The sequence below is a fragment of the Rhamphochromis longiceps genome, linkage group LG7 (genome assembly GCF_057381845.1).
Source record: "Rhamphochromis longiceps isolate RC_006_pf linkage group LG7, R_longiceps_female_GT1.1, whole genome shotgun sequence".
Taxonomy (NCBI): Eukaryota; Metazoa; Chordata; class Actinopteri; order Cichliformes; family Cichlidae; genus Rhamphochromis; species Rhamphochromis longiceps.
The window spans coordinates 66,629,994-66,653,807 of NC_140563.1; the positions used below are offsets into that span (position 1 = coordinate 66,629,994).

At 39.8% G+C, this 23,814-nt stretch overlaps 2 protein-coding genes across 5 annotated transcripts in view; one reads left to right on the forward strand and one right to left on the reverse strand.

Moving 5' to 3' along the window:
* Positions 1 to 2,178: 2,178 nt before the first annotated feature.
* On the forward strand, positions 2,179 to 9,759 carry LOC146666760 (olfactomedin-4-like). Its single transcript, XM_085411422.1, has 7 exons — positions 2,179 to 2,512; positions 2,605 to 2,727; positions 2,840 to 3,058; positions 3,695 to 3,848; positions 5,759 to 5,986; positions 7,776 to 7,944; positions 8,202 to 9,759. Exons 1-7 carry the CDS (start codon positions 2,459 to 2,461, stop codon positions 8,653 to 8,655), a joined length of 1,401 nt encoding a protein of 466 aa, XP_085267548.1. The 5' UTR covers positions 2,179 to 2,458; the 3' UTR covers positions 8,656 to 9,759.
* Positions 9,760 to 11,358: 1,599 nt separating this feature from the next.
* ndrg4 (NDRG family member 4) overlaps positions 11,359 to 23,814 on the reverse strand; it is a 69,808-nt gene continuing 57,352 nt past the window's right edge. For 3 of the 4 annotated variants that reach the window (XM_085414888.1, XM_085414890.1, XM_085414889.1), the window contains 13 exons: positions 23,659 to 23,779; positions 22,957 to 23,019; positions 22,482 to 22,542; positions 22,304 to 22,390; positions 22,142 to 22,198; positions 21,474 to 21,577; positions 21,287 to 21,343; positions 20,862 to 20,913; positions 16,916 to 16,963; positions 16,235 to 16,270; positions 16,036 to 16,087; positions 15,813 to 15,851; positions 11,359 to 14,486 (listed from right to left, as the gene is read on the reverse strand). In XM_085414888.1, the coding sequence (XP_085271014.1) occupies positions 14,332 to 14,486; positions 15,813 to 15,851; positions 16,036 to 16,087; positions 16,235 to 16,270; positions 16,916 to 16,963; positions 20,862 to 20,913; positions 21,287 to 21,343; positions 21,474 to 21,577; positions 22,142 to 22,198; positions 22,304 to 22,390; positions 22,482 to 22,542; positions 22,957 to 23,019; positions 23,659 to 23,779 (932 nt within the window). In that variant the 3' untranslated portion in view covers positions 11,359 to 14,331. The remainder of the gene's footprint in view (positions 14,487 to 15,812; positions 15,852 to 16,035; positions 16,088 to 16,234; positions 16,271 to 16,915; positions 16,964 to 20,861; positions 20,914 to 21,286; positions 21,344 to 21,473; positions 21,578 to 22,141; positions 22,199 to 22,303; positions 22,391 to 22,481; positions 22,543 to 22,956; positions 23,020 to 23,658; positions 23,780 to 23,814) is intronic. The other variant, XM_085414887.1, reaches the window with a different exon arrangement.

The window sequence follows — 23,814 nt, forward strand, 5'->3', positions numbered from 1 at the left end:
GCTTCCTGAAATAGGGCCCAGGTCATAACTTCTTACCTGAAGTTCAGCTCACCTGACACTCGGACCGGCGGCTGCCTCGGGTCTCTACTCCTCCTCCGTCCCCTTTCCCTCCTCCACCTGCTGGCCTCCACCACTTGCTAATGCTACTAAATCTGTGGAAGCTCCGTGATAGGCACCTCAAAAAGTAACGAATAATGACCCTAAATCCCAGTAACGATTAACGCGTTACTGATTTTGGCATAACTAGTTACCGTGCTCGTTACCACAATAATAACGTAGTTACTGTAACGCGTTACTTAATAACGCGTTAGTCCCAACACTGACCCTAACCCTAAGTGGTTTGCTTGTGACCAAGTGGCTGTTAGTATGTAACAAGATGGCTATCACAGATTTGCTATAAAAAACATCTTGATGATCCTCGAAGCATTTGGGAAAATATTTTGTGGACTCATGAAACATAAGCTTCACTTTTTGGAAGGCTTTGGAGTCACATCAGAGCTGGTATCAAACTTGCAAAGCAATTCATAGAAATATGTAAATGTGACAAATATACAAAAACTATGAACTCATCACTGCAAAATCTCCAGTGTTAAATTAACAATTTCGACACTGTTTTATTAACACTTTTGACAGCGTTATATTTCTGCAGTAACCTAGTCAGTGTTAAAGATTAACAATGACTAACATTAGCAGTGTTGTTTGTCTAACACTGAAATATTACTAGCATCTTTAGTTATTTCCCAGTGATAGAAAGTCAGCACTGCTCAGTGACTAGCTTACTGTTAGAAATATAACACTGTCAAAAGTGTTAATTTAACACTCAAAAGAGCGGACACATATAGACACTTTCTAGTGTCAATTTAACACTGGAGATTTTGCAGTGCATGAAGGGGGAAAATACTCAGAATAATTCTTCCACTGCATTGCCTAAATCAGGTTTGCCTGTTAATTAATAACGTTTATATGATTGACAATAAAATGACACTAGAGTTCTGTGTAATTGACATGTATTCTCAGGTCATCTGGATTATTTGGAAATTTAAGCTACCGAAATTAAATGTTGTCAGCACTCTTAATGGGTGTGATATTTCCTAAGTTCAGTGGTTCAATACAGAAGCTGTTTGCACATCTCAGGAAATCTGAAAGGTTCAAATACATGTTAATCACACTTCCCTCACAGGATTTCCCAACAACATGCCACAGAACTGCATGTTGAAGGACCTCTGTCCTTTTGAGTGTATAAGTTGTGTTGCTATTAACCCCCTGAGGTCTGACCTTAACCCACCCTAACCCTGTATTTTGGAGAAGAGCAAAGCAGACGTTTTTTTTTTTCCTTTTTGGGGGGGTAAAATTTGTTTTCCATGTGTTGCAGTTAGAATGGTTATTTTCTGTGTTGCCCAATTGCAAGTCTTGGAGAAAAATTTAATAAAAACAAAAATGATATATTCTGATTGCAGAGGTTCAGAGTTCAGAGGGTTATGGTTGGGGTCATCACCGACAATGGCTTAGACCTCAGATGGTTTAGTCTGCCTAAAGCTAATGTGTTTAAAAGGCAAAGTACTACATAACTCCAATCCCGTGCTACGTGATATTTTTGGCTTTTGAGAATTTTTCAGGTGTTAAAAAAAAAATCGACATTGTAATTTTTACACATTTTTACACATAAACCATAAACCAGAACAAATATTTTTTTGTTTTTTTCTGTAGTGTGTTTAGCTTGCAATAAAAAGTGCCTTGATGCAACTGTTGTTGTGATCTGGTGCTGTATAAATTAAACTGTATTGAAGTGAAGAGCCCCAGGAGGAAAACGTGTCACAGAGCATGATAATATTTTAGGGATGTCATAAAAGTGTTACTCTGACAAAGTAGCTCTACCAGGATCTCCAACTCAGTATCTGGAGGATGTGCAGGAGGTCCAACCTCTCTATGTGAAATGCATAACTGGAAATGTGTGCAAGGTCCGTAAGACCAAGTACAAAAGATAAGAGTTCATTTTGAAATCAACATCTTCTAGTTTCTGAAAATATGCTTGTTCAGCATGTAGCTCAAATGCAACCCAACCCTAGCAGTACTCCTAAGCCACTGGCTGATTCCTGGTGGATGCTGAAGTTAAAGGATCTGATGCTAACATTTTGGTGTTTTGGGAATATGAGTAATAACTGTTTGGTGGATGACAGACCTTTTCCAAAAAGTCTTTTTTGTGCTTCTCCAAACAAAGTGTTTGTTCTCCTCATCAGTAATGGAGCAGCAGGACCCCCATCTGTCACTCGTTCAATTTTTCCTCATCAGGTAGAAAATTTCACGTGTTGCTGCAATCCCAACCACAAGAGGGGAAGTGAAACTCAACACACGCTCACAGTAGAGCTTAATGGGAGTGTACACAAGTTAGCTGCTGCAGTCACACACATGCCAAAATCACACTAAGACACTTTCATGCAGTTCTGCCGAGCGATCCAACATGAAGCTGTATGTGATTGTTCCACTGTGTGTGCTGTTTACCATCACCCAGCAGGTAAGAAAACACAGAAGACATTGTGATATTTTAATTAAATTAACTGCTTTTTATTAACTGATTTTTGCTTTGTTTAACATTTTAAATTTCAGATATCTTTGTCTGAGAATTGTGTCTGTGAATTTGCACAATCTGAGAAAAGTTTCCCTCATGACAAACTGGAAAGAGTTCAAGGTGCTGCCTTAGACTGCAACAGCAACCTTATGCCACAGAAGGTATGTGTGTGTGTGTGTGTGTGTGTGTGTGTGTGTGTGTGTGTGTGTGTGTGTGTGTGTGTGTATGTGTGCATTCATGCTAAGTACTTTATAGCCACTGCTCTGCCTGCAGATTATAAAGCTGGAGAGTTTGCTCCTTGGTTTGGATCGCCGTCTGCCTGTACTGGAGAAGGATGTATCGATGCTGGAGAAAGAAGATGATGGAGAGCTCTACGGTGTTCTCAGCCTCTACGTCATAGAGAACGAAATGACTGAGATCAATGAGCTGATTGATAAGCTCAACAGCACCAGTCTGGAACAGGAGCGTGTTACTGCTGCGACAACTCAACAGGTAAATTCACAAACAGATGAGGCATTATATTAAGAACTTGCTTTTCAAGTCTCGATCGCGTTTTAACGTAAAATGCTTTTTTCACTTGATCTCTGAAGTCTTGGTACTTGGCAGACAAAGCAAATGGTCACTCTGACTTACACACATCTAAAATAATTTACATTCCCATTAGAACATTTTCAAAATGAGTTACTGAAATTGATGTTTTTGAAGCTACTGAATTCTATAAATTCTGCAATGACAGAAATACATCATAACAACACTATAGTCTGCTTAGTCACAGTACTGCTATGACTTGGCCTTCTCACTGTATGTGCCGAGCCTGGCAGTCTTCTCAAAAAGTAGTCTGCTTCTCTAATTCACAGACTGCTCAGTGGTTGCTCTTGTTTTCCTCAAAGACTGCTCCTAATTAAAGGCTCAACACAAAACATTGTTTCTACCTGTAGAATAAATACTTTGTCTAATTTTTATCCATGGCAAGGTCTTCAGTCAGGCATAAACCCAGCCTTACTTAATGCACCATTTTCATGTGTCAGCTTGTATTTTGAGTAAATGCTCATTCAAAACTCTTACCATATTTTACGTGCAATTAAAATGAGTTTTTGATCAGAGATCTGTGATGTCTGCTGATGTCAGCTTCAGGACCTGAGAGAAGAGATGCAGGAGCTAGAGACATTTGACACAATGCAAGTGGTGAAAAGACAACAAGCCAACCAACGCCTGAAGAGGCACCTGGAACAATGCAAGAACGGGCTTCATCCCACCCACCAACCCACTGAGCGTCCACATGGTAATCCCCAAAAGCTTCCTTTATGCAGCTCAAAGCGATCTGACTATAGCATAGCATTTGCATATCTCCACACCTGCACAGATACCCAACATTAATTTGGCAGATATCAAAAAACGTGCTATTTAAGCTGCTTTAGCATGTCCACATTTCTGCAAGCCACTTTAAATTGAATTCAATTTTCACCTTTCAGTTTTAGTTATATAGCGCCAAATCACAACAACAGTTGCCTCAAGGTGCTTTATATTGTAAGGTAGACCCTACAATAATACATACAAAGAAAAACCCAACAATCAAATGACCCCCTATGAGCAAGCACTTTGGTGACAGTGGGAAGGAAAAACTCCCTTTTAACAGGAAGAAACCTCCAGCAGAACCAGGCTCAGGGAGGGGTGGGGCCATCTGCTGCGACCAGTTGGGGTGAGAGAAGGAAGACAGGATAAAAGACATGCTGTGGAAGAGAGACAGAAATTAATAATAAGTACGATTTAATGCAGAGAGGTCTATTAACACATAACGACTGAGCAAGGTGACTGAAGAAGCAATACTCAATGCATCATGGGAATCCCCCAACAGTCTACACCTATTGCAGCATAACTAAGGGAGGATTCAGGGTCACCTGGTCCAGCCCTAACTATATGCTTTAGCAAAAAGGAAAGTTTTAAGCCTAATCTTGAAAGTAGAGATAGTGTCTGTCTCCTGAATCCAAACTGGAAGCTGGTTCCACAGAAGAGGGGCCTGAAAACTGAAGGCTCTGCCTCCCATTCTACTTCTAAATACTCAAGGAACAACAAGTAGGCCTGCAGTGTGAGAGTGAAGTGCTCTAATAGGGTGATATGGTACTACAAGGTCATTAAGATATGATGGGGCCTGATTATTTAAGACCTTGTATGTGAGGAGCAGGATTTTGAAATCTGGATTTAACAAGGAGCCAATGAAGGGAAGCCAAAACAGGAGAAATCTGCTCTCTCTTTCTAGTCCCTGTCAGGACTCTTGCTGCAGCATTTTGGATTAACTGAAGGTTTTTCAGGGAGGTTTTTGGACATCCTGATAATAATGAATTACAGTCGTCCAGCCTGGAAGTAATAAATGCATGAACTAGTTTTTCAGCATCACTCTGAGACAGGATATGTCTAATTTTAGAGATGCTGTGCAAATGGAAGAAAGCAGTCTTACATATTTGTTTAATATGTGCATTGAAGGACATGTCCTGGTCAAAAATGACTCCAAGGTTCCTCACAGCGTTACTGGAGGCCAAGGTAATGCCATCCAGAGTAAGAATCTGGTTAGATACCATATTTCTAAGATTTTCAGGGCCGAGTACAATAACCTCAGTTTTATCTGAATTAAGAAGCAGAAAGTTAGCGGCCATCCAGGTCTTTATGTCTTTAAGACATTCCTGCAGTTTAACTAATTGGTGTGTGTTATCTGGCTTTATGGGTAGATAGAGTTGGGTGTCATCAGCTTAGCAGTGTAAATGTATGCGGTGTCTTCTAATGATACTGCCTAAAGGCAGCGTGTATAATGTAAACAGAATTGGTCCAAGCACTGAACCCTGTGAAACTCCAAAATTAACCTTAGTGTGAGAAGAGGACTCTCCATTTGTAAGCAACAACTTTGCAACCAACTTCCAGCACAGAGCTTTCTTGCATTCTGTATGTTGATTAATCATTGCAATATCGGTTGACAATGATGCCTGCTGTGTTCTGTACTGGAGTTTTGCTGCTGCTCTCCACTTTCCATGAAAGGCCCGGAGCAGAGCAATGCAACCAAACATTAACTCTTGCAGATATAAATAGTAGTCTTACCTTGACTATAATCCTGCTGAATGAACTACTATAGCCATATATGGGAAGAAATCGGCCATGCAAATTAACACTCTCGCTTTGTTTCCTTTAACATTTTATCCTCAGGTAATTGTCCCTATGGTCAGTTTCTGAATATAAGTGAACCGAGGGTCTACACAGCAGGAGAGTATCCTGGTTCATACAAGTATGGTGCCTGGGGTCGGGATCCCAAACCAGAAGCCGGGAAGGAGAGTTGGTATTGGCGGGTAATATTGACTTCCAGCAACAGATATGCCCACTACGTCCGTTTCTATTCCACCTTGAGCTCCCTCATCATTGGGGTGAGCGTCCCTGGTAAGAACCTGTCCTTTTGTAATATTTTTTGTGGCATACTGGGGAACATTTAAGTGTAAACTATTTACAGTACGGAAGGCAAGGTGTAGACTGACTTTCCTCCAATAAAAAAACGTAAGCTAGAACTAAACACTTCTGCTAGTCACACTACAGAGTCAGTTCCCAAAATTGTGGAAATGTAAGTTGTTTCACAAAAGGCACAAAAGCAGAACTGGCTCTATAACAGCATCACGTTTAGGGATGAGTATCAAAAACCAGTTCTTGTTGAGAACAGCTGAGGTTGTTGAGGTTCCCACTGTTTCAAAATTCCTTGGAATTGTCGATATCGATTCCAGTCGCCCCGAATGACGTCACCACGTTGCGGAGCGTCATTTACCTGGCAGGAAACATGGTGGCTCAAACACTCAAAAGTGTGGTTATACTTTACAAGAACTGATGACAACACGGCAACTTGCAAAGTAGATATTTCATTTAAGGAAGGACACACTACAAATATGCAAAAACATTTGCTCACAAAACACGCGATGACCGTAAATGAATGTCGTGTTTTTAATTCTGCTCCGGACTCGTGAATCTCAACCCAGCAGCAGCGGTAACGTTTGCACGTCCTCTCCCGTTAATGCGGCAGATAAATAATCAACTACCAGTGCATATTATGTTAGCGCGATCTGCCTTATTACAAAACCTGCCATTACTGTGCATTTAGGTGACCGTGATGAGAGAGACAGAGTCTGGCTCAGATGCTGGCAGTTCTCACTGCAGTCTACCGGTAGCGTCTCCTTTCAGGCCAGGATAGACGAATGTCACCGAGCAGTGACTGAGTTTGTGGTAAAAGGCTTGCACCCATTTGCCACAGCAGATGCCCCGATTTTCGCTAAGTGAATGTGTTTAATTGTAGGCAGGGACATTACTGGATATTCTTGTGTAATTGCTACAGAATAATTTATGTTATACTTTGTTATTGCTACAGAAGAATATTTATTTTATTATTTTACATTTACAATTTTTTTTCCTGGGGACCCTGTGACACCCCATTGAAGAGCCATAGGTTGGATCTCTTAAGATCTCACTGTTGGGTTTGTAAGGCCATGTTACTTCTAAATTTCTATCTTGTTCAAAGAGAAGATATAAAGCAAAGTTCTAAGCTAATCGACCTTAGTGTTCTCCTTCTTAAAAAAAGAATCGATAAGAGAATCGATAAAGAATCGAATCGTTAAACAGAATCGAAAATGGAATCGGAATCATGAAAATCTTATCAATACCCATCCCTAATCACCTTGCTCTGTCTATACTGCCAGTCTAAAAGTAAGTTGTAGATAGTGACTCCAGTAAACTCCTCCAGTCTCTCAGTAGTTTTTTTTTTTTTTTTTTTTTTTTAAAACACAGCATGAATCATGCGAAATCTTCTGATACTTTCAAAATCCGGCTCTCTTCCTGACAATCTCAGCACCAAAGGTTCACCCTGAAGGTGTAACTAATTTTAAAGAAAATTCAGTCAATCCTTAAACTTTTTAAAAAGCTAGGCACTGCTGGTTTTAGCAACATTGGGTCAGACGGGAATACACTTCAAATTTGTTGAAGGCTAATTTCAGCAGAGGATTGACACACAAGAGAATGTTTGTGATCCTGAAAATAATTTAAACAATAATCAAAGACCAATGAAAAGATGTACCCACCAAAAAAGCACAATTATTTTTTTGTGGATAATATAAAAACAGTATTATAAAATGTAATAGGTTTTGTTTTTTAATCAGGCTTGTCAGTTATTATCTTTTTCTTCCTTTTTCAGGCAACGTCCAGATCAGTCCCTCAAATCCAACTACCAACACCATCCAAGGTCCAAATAATGTTCTGTATGGAGGCGCTTTGTACTACAACTGTTACAACAAGGATGCCGTTTGTCGTTTCAACCTCACTTCCAAAATTGTTACCACCTTACATCTACCCAAAGGAACCAGGTTGATTCACTTAACTCTGTTTTTAAAAATGGTTATTTTGTAATAAAGATAATAAATACAGTTTTTATTTTTATAACAAGAATAGCAAATACTCTTTTTACTCATATTTTACTCAGTATAAATATTAGTTTTGCAAACACTCTCATGGGAAATATATTCTTTTAAAAAGGAGAAACCATAAAGTACAGGTCTTTAAGAGATAAGCAAACATGACATTTTTTGGTGTAAAACATTCATTTCTGTCCTCTGTTAATCAGGTACAATGCAAAGGGTAACTTCTGCAACCTTGAAGAATGCTACCAATGCACTGACCTGGACCTGGCAACAGATGAGTCTGGCATCTGGGTGGTCTACACCACCACCCAGGACTTTGGCAACTTGGTTCTGTCCAAGGTGGAAGAGGGTGAACCACCAAAGCTCGGACAAACCTGGCACACTTCAGTCTACAAGCAGGCAGTGACCAACACCTTCATGGCCTGCGGCGTCCTCTACGCCACACGTTACGTCAACGAAGAGGTCGAGGAGATCTTTTACTCCTTCAACCCCGTGACGGGACAGGAGAGGTTCAACGTTGGCATCTTCATGAAGAAGTTGGCTCCTAACATTCAAGCCCTGAACTACAGCCCTGTGGACCAGATGCTTCATGCCTACTGTGACTCCTACATGGTCTCTTACAAGGTGCAGTTTGAGTTACTGGATAATCAGTCCTGAAGCTAAATACTCACTCCAGTAATAGTTACTAAAGAATAAAAACAAGCATTGAATTTCTGAAAAATGACAAATACTATACACAATATGCATTATCAATTTACATACTAAACCAATTTACTGTTGTCTCTTTCTTTTTACTGTTTTCCTTCAATCAATTAAAAGCATACACTTCTGGTGTGGTTTTATTCAGTGTTATATTCAGGCTATGTTTCAAAAGTCAACATGGAGCTACTGGTATAAATTTAGATCAAGTAATTGTATAGGAAGTGTAGACTCCATCAGGAAGTCAGTTCAACTGGCAAACACATCTCACTTCTGAAAATTAGAAATATTTAAAGACCACAAGGTATGGTATTTCCACAATATTATAAAAAGATGCAATATCCTTCAGCAGACAAGGCCTCAGTGCTGGGTATTGCCTTCTGTACCAGAAATGACTTCTGATATTTTGCCTAATAGTTCCCTCATCTCCAACATCAGTTGGCTGAAACATGTTGACCCTTCTTCTCTCCACCTTCAAAATGTTTGATTTACAAGTTTACAAACTACAAGTTTCTGTTAGATTTGTATTCTTGATTGTCATTTATGCTTAGAAATATCTACTCATATATGCTTAGAGTGTTATAATCAATGTCATGTTGGTAGAGGTTTGATCCTTAATAGTCTGCAAAGGCTTTGTGTACATTCCAGAGTGTTCTGGCATTCACACCTACATCCTGGGAGAGGTCAAACCTTCTCTTATTGTTTTATGGTAGGATAAACGTAGCTATATCAGTTTTAGGCTAAGTGCCTTTTGTTTAGATGGACCGCTAGACTCCTGGCACCAGCTTTGGGGAGTCTTCACAGGGTCACATCTTGACCCCCCCCCCCCCCCCCCCCCCCCACACACACACACACACACACACACACACGCATGCTTACACAACGCACAGGCAAGGTACTCTTTGTGTGTATGTAGACGTCATATGTTAATGAACCTATGTATATTCATGTGAGCTCAATAAAAGGAGTGCTATGGGGAACCTGGCTGAGAGTCTGACGGAGGTCAAGTGGGTGGAACGACACTTGGCTCCAGGCAGGTCTCCCTCATGCATGAGTAACACAAAGAACTTTGCCTACTTGGTGTTCAATGCCTTTGCTGTGTAGTTAAATTGTCTCGTTCCAGCGGTGGGCCTGTGCTAGACAGAGCCAACAGTTTCCAAATGTATGTTCACATTATTTTCAAGCGTTTTAATGAGATGATCTACTTTGAATATTTTATTACTTGCCTACATTGTATGTATCTGGTATATGTTCCCATTACTCAGGTGTACAGTACATAGACTGCTAGCCAAAGCTAGCTTGCGTACAGAGAGCAAGCTTGTATAAGAACAGGCCTCAAACCACACTTTACCCTGTGGCCTCTGGCATCATAAACGCAATATTGCGCACTGGTTATGAAGAGAACCTTGAACCTTGAGCTGCTCTATATTAACCACATTTTTGGTGTCAAAGGGTGTCTCTCTATTAGGCTTCCCATGCACCCAAAACGTGACAGAAAACACCTGAGTCGTCAAATTCTGACGTAAAGTCTTTATTTCTCACTTGTTACTTGATCAGTACATTGACAGAGACAGTTTACTTTGTATATGTATTTATATAATATATTTAAACTTTACAGTACACATCTGGATGACAACGAAGTCGGTAAGAGTCTTACTGTTGTGAATAGAAACAAGCTCAGAGGGAAGATTCCCACAATATGAAACGATCCAAATGAGAAAAAAGAACTTATTGCTTAATACAAATTGGTCATAATGGCAGTAAGAAGAGAAATAGTGTTAGCACATGGACCAATAAAATACCATGAAGAGGTTACACCCTATTATTGTCTTTAAAAAAAATCTCCAAGAGAAGAGGAAAAGAAATACATTTTCTCACAATACGGTAATGTTAGAGTGCTCGGTTGGGGTAACCCGCTCTATAAATAAGTACCTACAAGTGCAAGGAGGACCAAGGTCTATACAAACTGATCCAGCGCTAGCTTACAGGACCTGTGGACTTTCACAATTCAACTTCACTATTTAAAGACCTCGAAGAGGAAGGAGCAGATAGGAGATGGGTTTTCATGTACATGGTTAAATGTCAAAGATAAAAGAAATGGAAAACATAGTGAGGATGAGGTGTGGGTTGACAATACTGTACAGCACTTCAAAAAGGGACAAGATACATTCAGGAGCCCCCCCAGGCAGTTTGAGTCATGTAGGAGGATGGCAGAAAATAGCTTAGTGAACAGAAGAAACAGTGAAAATGATCACAAAATCTGCTACATGCAACCTTGAGTTTTTGTGAAGTTGGCCGATGAGGTTCTATAAGAACGTCTTTGATCTGATCCCTGTTTTCTGCGTTTTGAGACCATTACTGAATATTTCAAGCAATTCAACAATCTCTCCAGCTTAAACGAATTCACATTCTTTTCCTTTAACATTCATTCAGCCATGTTTCAGGTCAGAATCTCTCTCTGTGTTTTGGTAATGATCTTTTCCCTTCCTCTTTACACAAATATAGCATTTTCTCATTTTCATTCCCAGCCTGTTGCTTTTTAGGGCCCCCTGGTGCTCACAACTATGACTAAAACACTACCGACATCTTAAAAAGTGACTTCAGCTGATAGCCCTTTAGGGTGCAGCTGGGTTTGCCTGTGAGAGCCGGGGCACCTTGTGATTTTTTTTTTGTTTTATTTTATTTTTATTTTTTTAGAGGGAGGGGTTTTGTTTTTTGTTTTTTTAAGTGGCTGGGGGTTACCCTACATTCCGAGCTTGGAGCCCAAATGGCGCCAAAAAAGCCCCGCCCCTTACAGGCTGCCTCAGGGAAGTGCACACCTCAGCAATTGGTAGCTACGCCCCTTCTGACAGGGGACCAAAGGGTTTTCCTGTAAAACTGAAAGCAGACGAAGGTGACTATGGTACATGAATACTGTACATTAATGAGCTAAAATCCAAGGGAGCCCATCCCTGATCACTATTAAGGTGATCCAGGATTACAGCAGATTGCAGCACACAGTTGCACTAGTCTAAAACTACACATATATACTCACTATGTTGCACTACACCAGTGAGATCGTGGCTTCACGGCACATCAAAACACCCACTAACCACATAGCAATGGATTCCATCTTGCATGTGAATTTTGTGTATTCCTTTTTTTCCATTACAAAATCCAGCCCACGCAGCTTTCACTTCAGTAGATGTGCGAAAATGTGTGTGTGTGTGTTTGTGTGGGTGGGTAGCTTTGGTATATCCACAAAGAGGGGCTGGATGCTGTAACGGAAGGCAAGTTTCTGTGACGTCGACCCAGAAGCGAGAGGTTGTCGGGCTGGCCTGGTCCTGCCTCAGCTCCCCTCCCTGGTCAAGTTTGGTTTGAGTCAGGCTGTGATTGTCATCTTAAGAGACCACAAAGAGCTGCCTATGGCGAGAACCACATCCATGCACTACAGCTGCAGGCTAATGAAGGTGTTTGCATCCTCTATTTAACTAGCCACAAGTAAGGTGCTAATGAAGAATGCCCTAATACTAGAAACTAATTACATACTAGAATGCCCTAAGATTACTTTCACATTGACATGCATATACATGTTAATAAATACTTCTTCTATTCTAGTATTATGCAGTGGATTATCTGAGAAATGTGAGATGACACGCGGCTTAAAGCTGCACTCTGGTGTATTACGCTAATTTAGCTCCAAGCGAAATTTTGGAGCTGATGCATTGTAACATCATGTTCCTGTGCCGGCCCTGCTCATGATGGGAATGTAAAGGGGCTTTCTGTGAATAAACGATTTTTTAAATGCAATTGAAATTGAAATTCTAGCTTTCTGACAAGTTCCTCGTTAACACAAACAGGTTAATCTGCACTTCAAGCTCATATAGCTACATTAATATTCCTCACTTTGCAAACTATATATAAGTATTTTGCTCGTATGGGTGCATTTTCCACCGTCTTTATTAAGCATTTACATGCTTTGCAGTGTAAGATATTAATAGTTTCAGGCTCACTTGATTTCACAGAAGGTGTTTTTCAAGTGCTTCATAACAACTTTGCTGCTACATTGGCTACGTTGGATTTGATGTTTTTAAATAATTTTTGGCTCATTTGATACCAAACAGCTCCAGATTGTCTTCTCACGCAAAATCAAGATGACTCAAAGACGTTAATGTAAATATTATTGTGGCAAAAAGAAGAAGGTAAAGCAGATAAACTGATAAAGCTCCCTGGTGGTGTAGTGGCTTGGTTTTGGTGCGCTTGTGACTGGCGGCCCGCGTGTAATTTCCTGTTTTGAGGTAATGAGCCTCAGAATATGTCTCAGATACTACACATGCAGAAGCACAGACAGCCTGAAAAATAGCTTATTATTTCAAAGTTTGAGCTGTTATAAACCTGGACTATTAATATTTTAATGTAAATGCATCAGTGGAGATAAGTTGAAGCATATACTGACAATATCACACTGTTTCAATCTAGTTATAGTTCACCCATTTGAAATAAGGTCTTACCAAGTGCAGCTTTATAGCAACGTTGTGAGCTCTAACTATGCTTACAAATCCTCTCTAGCGCTACAGGTGCACTCGGCTACGACATGCTGTGTTCTGCCGTCTGCCTAATTCTGGACACCCCCCCCCCCCCACCCGCATGATTCTCAAACTTCACAGAGAGAGATGCTCACAATCTGTCACATAAAAACAGAAAACACCCCATAAAAGTACTGCTCTCACAACACGTTCTCATCCCAAACAGTAACATTTTACGCTAGGTGACAAATCGTCAACATATTACGTTTTCGGGCACCCAACACGTTCCTACATGACGACATCGGAAAACTGAGGACCTATGACAACCGTTTGGACTCAATCTACACATGTTTACTCTTCTCCTTCAAATCGCTTGGGAAAACACTATTTAACGTCATTAAAGTGGTGGTTAAGCTTAGGAACAAGGTTATGGTTAGGGTTAGGGAGAAGGTTAGGTTTAGGGCTGGAATACAGGGCTGGAACGTCTATTACCGCGGGACCGTCATTCCACTGGATTTCTGCCATAACCCGGCGCGTACCATAAGAACGCGGAAGGTCACCTTTCGCGTTCCTCAGGAACGCCGCGGGACGTGACAAAACGTCGGGATGTTACGCCTCGGGAGTGAGAACGGTCTGGCTCTCATTGCTATGTCCTGCACTTTTACCAGCTCGTATCAGATTTCATCACTAGCTCTTTACAGCATATTTCTGTATGGACTGTTGACAGAATTACTGTTTTGTGTGTTTGGGGGGTGGGAGGTTAGAAAGGGTGCACGCAAAGAATGAGGCCACACTCAGCAAACACAAGAATGACACTTCAAGAGTAAATGCTAAATCATTGAGTGGTGGGAGAAAGGAAATTGAGGTGGATATTTAAATGTGTTTAGGGTGTTAAAGTAGCGTTACATATGGAATTTTACAGTGGAGGAGGGAAGAAAATGGCAGACACAGGGATAAGGAGGACGTAGATGAAGACAAAGAGAGCTGTCTTCAAATATTACTATCCCTGTCCATCAAGCCTGACTACCTCTCTCACACCTTCAATTCCACCTCTTGTTTGCACAGCCCGCCTCACTGTTTCTCTCTCCATCCCTCTACTTCCTCCCTCCCTCTTTCTTCCTGTGGTTTCTCAGCAGGACACCTCCATGGTATGGGTGACTGCGCCGACTCCCTCAGTGCTGTCCGAGTGGGTGCAGGCTCGTGAGCGGGATCCCTCCACGGAGCCGCCGCTGGTCAGGGAAGCCGTCCTGGAGCGAGCTAGGCGGGTCATACTGGCTGAGGGCACTGGGAGAAATTTCAACATGTCAAATTTCTTACATTTTTGAAAAAATAAATAAAAAAGTGCAATCAGTAGATGTTGGGGGGATGTAGGGAGCACATGCTAATGTGGATAACTGAAGAATATGTTTCTTCATAGCAGGTGAGAAACGGCAGCTGACTGGCTCATACAACAGTCATGAATTGTTAGGCTTGTTAATTAAAGCTGTTAATGTGTCTACCTGGAGACACATTAACAGCACCATGTACTCAGTCTGTGATATAATAAGCTCAGTTGTTCTCATGGGAACAGACTATGATTAGTGTGGAACTGGGTTTGTTTGGTCATTATTAAATGACTGCACTGAAGAAAGATAACAAGTTGAGCAAAGACATTTTTGGATTTCCTTAGAGTAATCAGGATTAAGTTAACCTGTATTCACACTTCACTGACTTATTATGGCTTCTTCAGGAAGGTGAAACAACCCAGAAAAGCATCCCTGACAGTTTTAACACCACACACGTTAGCCTACAGTTTTTCACTTACACAGTCAGTAGACAAAGACCAACATCAGGAGCCTGTTTTCAGCCAATTTGCACATTAAAGTTTAATATTTCTTCTTTGACCTCCATTATTACCTGGGTATTTTGTTTTGCTTCCCACTGAAAATAAAACTAAAATTTGCTGATAGGAAAAATGAGCAAAAATCCATAATTTGTAATAAATTGGAATGCAAAGGTAACCCTGGGATATTTGAATATCAAAGCTGAGTTTTAAATAAGGTCAGAAAATCATGGCTATTTGCAGAAAAACACTCAAAGCTCTGGACTTAAAATTCTCCTATCAGGTAAGCTATGCTTTATAAAATCTTCTAAACAAAGTTCAGTTCATTTCATTCCATCTTTCTGTGATACAAGGGAAAAATAAATTTTTAACCAGTGTAACTAAAAACAACTTGGTTTTGTCAACAGTTTATTTACGTTTTTTAAAGACATGGTGAATTATTGTTAACTTGGTCTGAAAGTCTTTGCTCAAAGCTAGCTGAACGCCATGCAAAGAGCAGGACTGGAGATGCAATGGTAAAGGAATGGGGGGAGTGGAAGTAAGGGCAGTATATTTTTCCATTGGAGGAAAAATTATATTTGATAAAACAAAGATGGGGGGTTAATGTCCTTAGGATAAAAGAAACTCCAAAAATGAGAGCAAAAGTAAAAAAAAAAATAACCATAATAATAATAATTAGCCCAAAATATTATATTCACAACCAAATGAAATTCAAAAGAAATTCTAAAATACCACAGTCATTGAATAGGGCAATAACAGGTCAGAGGTGAACGGGGAGGAGGAAGTACCTGGCCCTCCACTCAACCTCCGATCCTTCACATTAGCGACTGAAAGAACGGGGCAAGGAAGACAGAGGGCAAGATTAATATTGGTCATAACCCTCTGCATAAAATACATCATAGCACACTCACTCGACACTACAAAAATACACCTGAAAGTAAATTTTAAAAATAAAACAAAAAACACTGAATCCCACTCTGTCTCACTAACTATGGCGGTTTGGAGACTTACTGTAGCCCATCCCCTGCAGGAAATACTTGAAGGCTTCTGTCAGTTTGGCGGGCTGGAAAAAAAACACATCAGAGTTTTTATTCCACTCAATTCTGAGGAAACAGTGTCTTAAATGTGGATGGTGAGTTTGTGCTCTGTGGTGTTTTTATTTGTTTGTGTAGCAGCATCTTCATGATGCAAAGTGGTTTGTTTGTGTTACCTGTGTGAGCTGGGGCAGTCCACCAGAGTCAGCCATCTGCCACGGGAGGAGACAGCAGCCATCAGCCAACTAGCATATGATCAATCAACCATCTCTGTCTGTGTGACAGATCTATCTATCTATCTATCTATCTATCTATCTATCTATCTATCTATCTATCTATCTATCTATCTATCTATCTATCTATCTATCTATCTATCTATCTATCTATCTATCTATCTATCTATCTATCTATCTGTTTGGTGTCTTTGGTGGTCTATCATCAAGGTAAACAATGTCTATGTTATTATTTTTCTTGTATTTTCTTCTTTATGAAACATTCTGTCAGAATATATCGACCCAAGTATTTCTAAAGCTTGGGTTCAGTATTTCTTGTTTGTGAATATGTTCATAAATGTGTTCAGATTTATTATTCAACTTCTACACACTGAATTACTTCCAATGTAGAGTAATTAAGAAATAGCTATTTAGGATGTTTACCAAAATTAAACATATTTCTTTGAACAACACAACACTAAAGTAAAAAGGGTCAAAATAGCTTTTTAGAAAATTACTGAAAACTGAAACAAGTTGTTTTATTGCTGATGATCACACGTCTACTTTTCCTTTGTGTGTCTGACTTTAAAATGTTGCTTCAGTGAATCTACAGCAGTAGTAGGTGAAACGAGAGCAAACGTTTACCTTCAGGAAGGTGGTGTTGGTCGGGTCCAGTTTGGAGTTACACTCGACCTTAAAGACAAAACAGCAGGTTGAGCTGACTAAGCCAGATAACAAGAACAATCACATCTTTTTGCATGCTTTCTGATGACTTCATCAGGCAACATAACATAAATGTCCACACATTTACAGATAACATTCAAGTACAATCACGTTTATTTAGATACAGGGAAATTCAGAGTGTTTTACTAAAAACGTAATAACACACAAAAATATATTGTTGAAAGGCGTTCCTTTACTCTCAGGCAAAATAAGTGAGCTACTGTTTTTATAGTAGTGGTTTGCATGGCCTCACTGGTTACGTCAAAAATTGTTGCAGAATACAGAGCCGGGGGCCAAAAGTCACACTAGCAAGATTGGTGACACCATGATCAGTATGTTTCCCAAACTATGTAATTTTCTGCACACATACCAAATACAGTAACACTTAAAAGAGATTAACAAGATAACACAAGACAACACAAGATAACACTGGCTTCTTAGAGTTAACTCTTTCCCCCATAAAGTTGACATTGGATGACCTCCACTGTACCTTTATGATGAGTTTTGAAACCTCAGTATAAATCAATAAAAACATGGTTTGATGACCATTAGAACAGATTCTGGATTTTTCCTGTACAGGTAAGCTGTATAGGCAGAGCTCACCCTCTTCTGACTGAGCAAATGTGACGGATTGTCATGGTCCTGGGTCGGTGACTTTTTGTACTTTTACTTTTGATAGTTTTATGTATTATGACTGTTGTGTTTTAGTTTCCCAGGGTTTAGTTTGTGCTCCCTCTGTTTGGTGTCATCCCTGCCTGTGTATTACCTCTAGTGTAGTCAGGTCTCTGTGTTTAGCCCAAGTCTCTGAGTCTGTGTCTTTGCATGTGTGTGTGTGTTTTTCCTGTTTTACTTTGAAGGTCCGTGTGTGATCTCAGTATGTTCAGTTTACGTTTCCCCTGTCCCGTCATGTCTGATTACTCCCAGCTGTGCCCGCCTTCTGTGTCTCATTCCCTCGTTATCCTTCTCTGTATTTAAACCTGTCTGCCTCTGTTAGTTGCTGGTTTGTCTGCGTGTCTTCCTCTGTTGTCGCTGGTTGTCTCTCCATGTCTCCTGCATCTCCATGTGTCTCTAGGTTTCAGGTTTGTTTTCTATGCTTAGTTTTCCCAGTTTAGGTTTTACTCAGTTCTGTTTTTGCCACCCTCGCCTTTGTTTGAGCACGCTCCTTTAATAAAGCTTCCTCACCTCAGTTGTGCTGCATCTTGGGTCCTTTAATAATTCCATACGGCTCGCCTCGTGAACCGTGACACAGATATTATCAAACTTACCCCTAATCCAAAGGGAAAAGAGTTAAACTTCTCATCTCTTACAAGGGTACATGTCATGTACCATTTAACCAGTTATGCCTAATATACTGCATATGCTGCGGAGACTTCCATACGGGTTTTACTGTGTCACTTTTAGCTTGGATTATATTTTTTAATTCCTCAGATCTGTTTGGCTATATTGCTTGGTTTTCTTTTTGGGGCTCTGCTGTTGTTCATGTCCATGTGATTGGCCATATTATGCCAAACCTTACATATGAACACACTCAAAGGTTGATTGGGGAAATGTGAGCTGACAGTGAGTTCATAACTAACATCCACCGTTGGCCTATCTTAATGAAGATATTCTAATTCTATTGATTTTAGACTTCAGTGCAAGAATCAAGTCTAAGATCTAAAAATGCAAATTGCAGTGAGCAAGCAACAGCTATAAAGCCAAATGAAACTGCTTGCTATAATTAAAAAAGACACGACACACCTTAAACTACTAACCCATATAGAGTGCTGGCGTGCTTTCAACACACACTGAAACACTTGCTATAGATGGAAAACTTTCAACTCCAAGATAAACAGTGTCAGGACTTTATCAGAGATGGTGAATGTATAGTCCATATATGGAGACGACCCAGATACTGCAGTATGCTGCAGAGATGACTCACTCCAGCAGGATAAGATTCATCCGCAGTGTGTGCACACACAGATGTGCACAGAAACACAAACGATGCCTAACTGCTCACATGTGGACATGCAAAAGCACATTCAGGGCATCACACAGAAACCAACGAGAACATGCTTTTGCTCTCTGCTGCATTTAATCTTTAATCCTTTACACAGATTCCAAAAATACATTTTTGGTAATCTTGACAAAATAAACACGTATAACTGTGAGATGAATGCACATCTGCACTTTTTTGAATAAAATAAGAATTTTTCTTAAAAAATTTTTTAGACAAGCTTCATCTGCTGATACAAAACTGCATATCAATTACAAATTATTTGCACAGCTACAACAAAACAGTTGCAAATTAGTTGCAGGAAATGCAAATGTGACTCTTATAAATATGCATCTCTCCATATTCCACTCACTCTGCATTAACAGAATAGAATGGAATAGAAATAGCCTTTATTGCCTTTATTGCAAAATTGCCAGGCAGATGGAGCATGCAAATTAGTAAGTAAAGGGAAATATGTATAAGAATATGTACAAAATGTGCCGTATATTTATGCTTAAAAAAAGGAAGAAAGAAAAGCGTAAAGTAAGTGGAGCATACTCAGCAGCCTCAGCTGGTCATATCAGCAGATATGAAATATTAATATGACCTCCATCTGTCACATCCAATAAATTAACCTCTGTTCACATCTCTCACTTCCTCGCTTCCCTTCCCTCCATCCCTGCTTCCATCTCTCCATCCTTCTATCTTTTCAAGAGGTTTTATAACAACAACATCACTCTCCCTGCATCTCGTTCTCCATCTCACAGAGGATGGAGTGATTTGATATCAATTTGAACAGGCGGCAGATTAACTGGTGCAGAAGCACACATATCTGGGCCACTTCAGACAGCCCCAGAGCGAGAACGAGGCCATCTGGCCTCTGGAGAACACGTACACAAATAGACACACACACCTATAGTACACCTATAGTAATGCAGACAGGCAGGGGAGAAGGAGGCTTGTAGAGACGTCTCTGCTGGCTGACCTGTTTCTTTATTCACGAATGAGCACAGAGTGAGAACAAAATACTGAACAGAGTGAGAACAGGTGGAGGAAGAAGGAGGGGAGGGTCTGCTGGTAAGCTAATTTTTATTTACTCTGACAAACTGAGTCAGCTCTGTGGGGAATTTATAGAAGCAACATAAAGACGAAAAGAAACTGATGAAGCACGGCTACTACATGATGAGACAAAAAGGTCACAGACTAATTCCAAGTCCCCTCAAAATAGTCATACAAGCCTAAGTGATCCCACTCTGCACATTTTCTCAAAGATAAGTTCATTAAGTGAGAAATGTTTAAAACCTGCAGAGACTTATCCACTGAATCTTCAGCTTTAATGAGCATTTAGGGGTTTCAGCTACTTATTCAGCTGTTATTAAAGTGCTTTAATGGTAACAGAGTAGAGGTTCTGGTACTAGTGGTTTAAGGCCATTTGGGGTGTGACCAATATAAAACCTGTGCGGGATCATGTTTGGTACCTAAACAGGGAGAGAGTTTTTGTTAAATACCCTGATGAATGCATTGGTCAAGCATTACAGTTGTTTTTATGGAGCTTTAGTGCATTCATGGTGGCCTTATTGGTGGCATCAGACAGACACAGTTAGTGATTAACACGTGAGCATTTAGCAACTAAAGAACCAGATCTTTCTCTAAGGAGCTGGTGGAGACCAAAAGCGAAGCTAAAAGAGCGTAAACTAGACTAATGTTTGTCACATTGCCAGAAACATTGGTCGGAATAAATGTAAAGTTTTGATGTTTTGCAAGTAGGAAAGAGAAGATTTTGATCAGTGTAGCTATCCAAGTAATGAATATAAAATATGAATCCAACTGAAAGATTTTTTGTTTGTCTTAACTGGCTTTAGACAAACAGAAAGAAAAAGAACAATGACTCACCACTCCTTCCTCTGCAGGCGCATTGTCTCCAACAACCAACATCACAGGACACCTAGAGGCCATCAGTATTCTTTGTGAACATCTTAAAAATTTTAAGCATTGACATGATTTTGCTAATTATCACTTACAGCACACGTAACTCTCTCAGATTAAATATATGTCTGTTGTTCTGCTGTCGGGTCCAGACTACATGTTTGAAGATGCCTTTTACAAGAGAATCTTTTACATTATATTATCTAATCTTTTATAGCTGTTTATAATATCATGTGACTGTATTTACTCAACACAAGAAACTCATTATTCTAACAGCTGGTCAGCTGATTCCAGTGGTGTGTCAGTCTGTCCAAAATTAACAAAAATAAAAGCTTTAACCTCCACTAAACCTTAGATAACACTGTGCTGTGATGGCACATCTGAAGACTTACTTCAGGGTCTTGGCGTTAAGCACTGTCCCACTGCGGTTCATCTCCAAGTCCCTCCGACTGAAAGGGGCAAGACAAGATAGACGAGTTTAAAAAAAAAAACGCTGCGTGTTTATGTTTGTTGTTACGTTTATTATTCATATTACATATATTTATATGACTTAAAAATACACTGAGTTTGAGCTTCCACCTGTTGTACATGTTCCAGAAAAGCTGCAGGTTGAAGTGGTTGATGTTGTTGTTGATCTGCTGCCTGTAGCTCTGCACCAGCTCTGTGTTGCTCACCAGCTCCTCCTGCACAGAAATACAGCTGTGGTCAGTAGTACTCGCAGTTATACAAGAATAAATAATCAGTCGAATTGGATGATGACAAAATTACTTTATTAAAATTGTTTTTTTGGGTTTTTTTGTGCTGCTCTGTGAGGTTTAGCCCCCACTGAACTGGTGCTGAATGCAAACCCTAACCGTACCTGTACCTTTGGTAATCCGAATACTTGATGTTTGTTTTCAGTGTTATGATGAAATTGTTCCCCAAAGTTTTGTCAATCAAGGAACAAAGAAAACCATAATTGCTTCTTAGAATGAGGAACCTGTTATTAAACTTCAAAGAGTTACAGTAAACATATTTTCTTCCTGTTTTCCCGTCATGCTTGAACAATAACTGTAACTGTAATTTTTTTGGACAATTACAATGTTTTTTCCCTGGCATAAACAGTTTTTGAAGAGAGCAAAAATCTCATATTCTAATGGGGTTTGGATTAGGGTTAGGTTTCTATGGTTTTCACCTGCAATGACTTTGACCTCAGAAACTTAAGCACACTGGAAATTAAACAACATTATGTTTAAAGGTGAGTTTACCTGGCTGAAAAGATGTGGCAGCACCGTATCCGGCAGAGCGCTGGTCAGACCTGACAGCTAAGGGAAACAGAGTTATTGCAATGAGAAATATAAAAGGCATACGTAGGCTGATAAATGTGAAAATGGATGGATTAATGGATGGACACAGTATAGGAGAGGTACCTTGGTAGCAGCCCAGTCAATCCATCCCTTGCCATTGGGGTCGATGTTGAGCAGAACCAAACCCTCTACCAGCTCAGGGAAGATCAGCTGAGCGTAAAAGACAATAGAATCTTTTTGCACACCTAAATGGAAATGCTATTGTTGTTTCATAAATAACAATGAATAACTTTTGACTTACAGCAAATTTGGCCAGAATATAAGCTCCAGCTCCAACACCGATTCCAACGATGCTCTTGAATCTAAACAAGATCAATGAGACAAATAAGGATGCAATGGTTTAAATAATTCATATGTGTGGAAACCACAAGTATTGCTGCAGTGCCTACATGACAGAAAACTACTGTAGGACACACAGATGGGAAATTTATACGTGCAAAGAACAAGTGTTCTATATCTCAGACATGAAAGGTACTGTAGGCTCAGACTAAAATTATATCCAGCTGGCAACATCTGATATTTTCTAGTCCTATAAATTAATTTTCTACAGTTGTCATTAAATGAACTGAAAATGCATGACACTCGTTTTCATGTGAGGTGATTTTGTGTAGAACACAAATGGGAGCAGAAACATTTTTCTCTGATTTTGAACAATTTAACATGAAAATACAAGAAAAATACAGAATTTTTGTAAATTCAAAGCACAGAGCACCCACCCAAAGTGCTCCACAACAGTGGGCAGCATGCCAGCCAGCTGGTCCATGGTGGGGTACTGGTACCTATGGAGAGAAAGTAATGACTCATTTCACTCGAAACAATTTAAAAATCTATCAGATTCAGAACTCAGATGAGTTATTCCCAACATTTTTCTTTCAAATGTCAACCACCCGTTATGCTGTGTAAATGGGCGCTGTTTAAAGTGAAAGTAATTATATAGAGTTCTATGTGCAGGATCTGGACGGTTCAGTGACGTCTCTGTTCCCCTCAGTTAATGGTTCTAGATAATGGCACTATCTGCACTCATGTTTAAACAGATTATGCACTATCATTGATGACCATTGATGAATGAAATTACCCTTTTTGTCTTTCTGTTTGTTGTGATTCCTATTAAGGAAACTGCTTAATAGGAATCACAAGTTTGAATAATAATAATTTTTGGACTGACCAGCTCATAATAAGACTTTTCAAATGTAAAACCATTACACCCCCATAAATAAATACAATAAAACTAGATAATAAAATTATTCTATAGTATAATCAATAAAGGGAATATCACAATTTAAGAAATTAATTCAATTAATGATTTAAGGCATAAAAACCTATAAAACTTCTCAGTTTGTAAATGACTCCACTAAACACGAGATAATTAATCAGGGAAGAATAAATAATTCTCCATTCATTAGATGTGTTTTTTGTACCCTTGTGGGAACTGTGATGCTCCAGTCTGCTGTCCCGGGGCATCGACGTGGCACACCACAAAATGCTTGGTGATCTCCTGCATGTCTTCATTACTGAAGAAAGTGTTGAAGCACAGCTTGTCTGTAGGAGAGTGAGGAAATAAGCAGAGGTAGCAC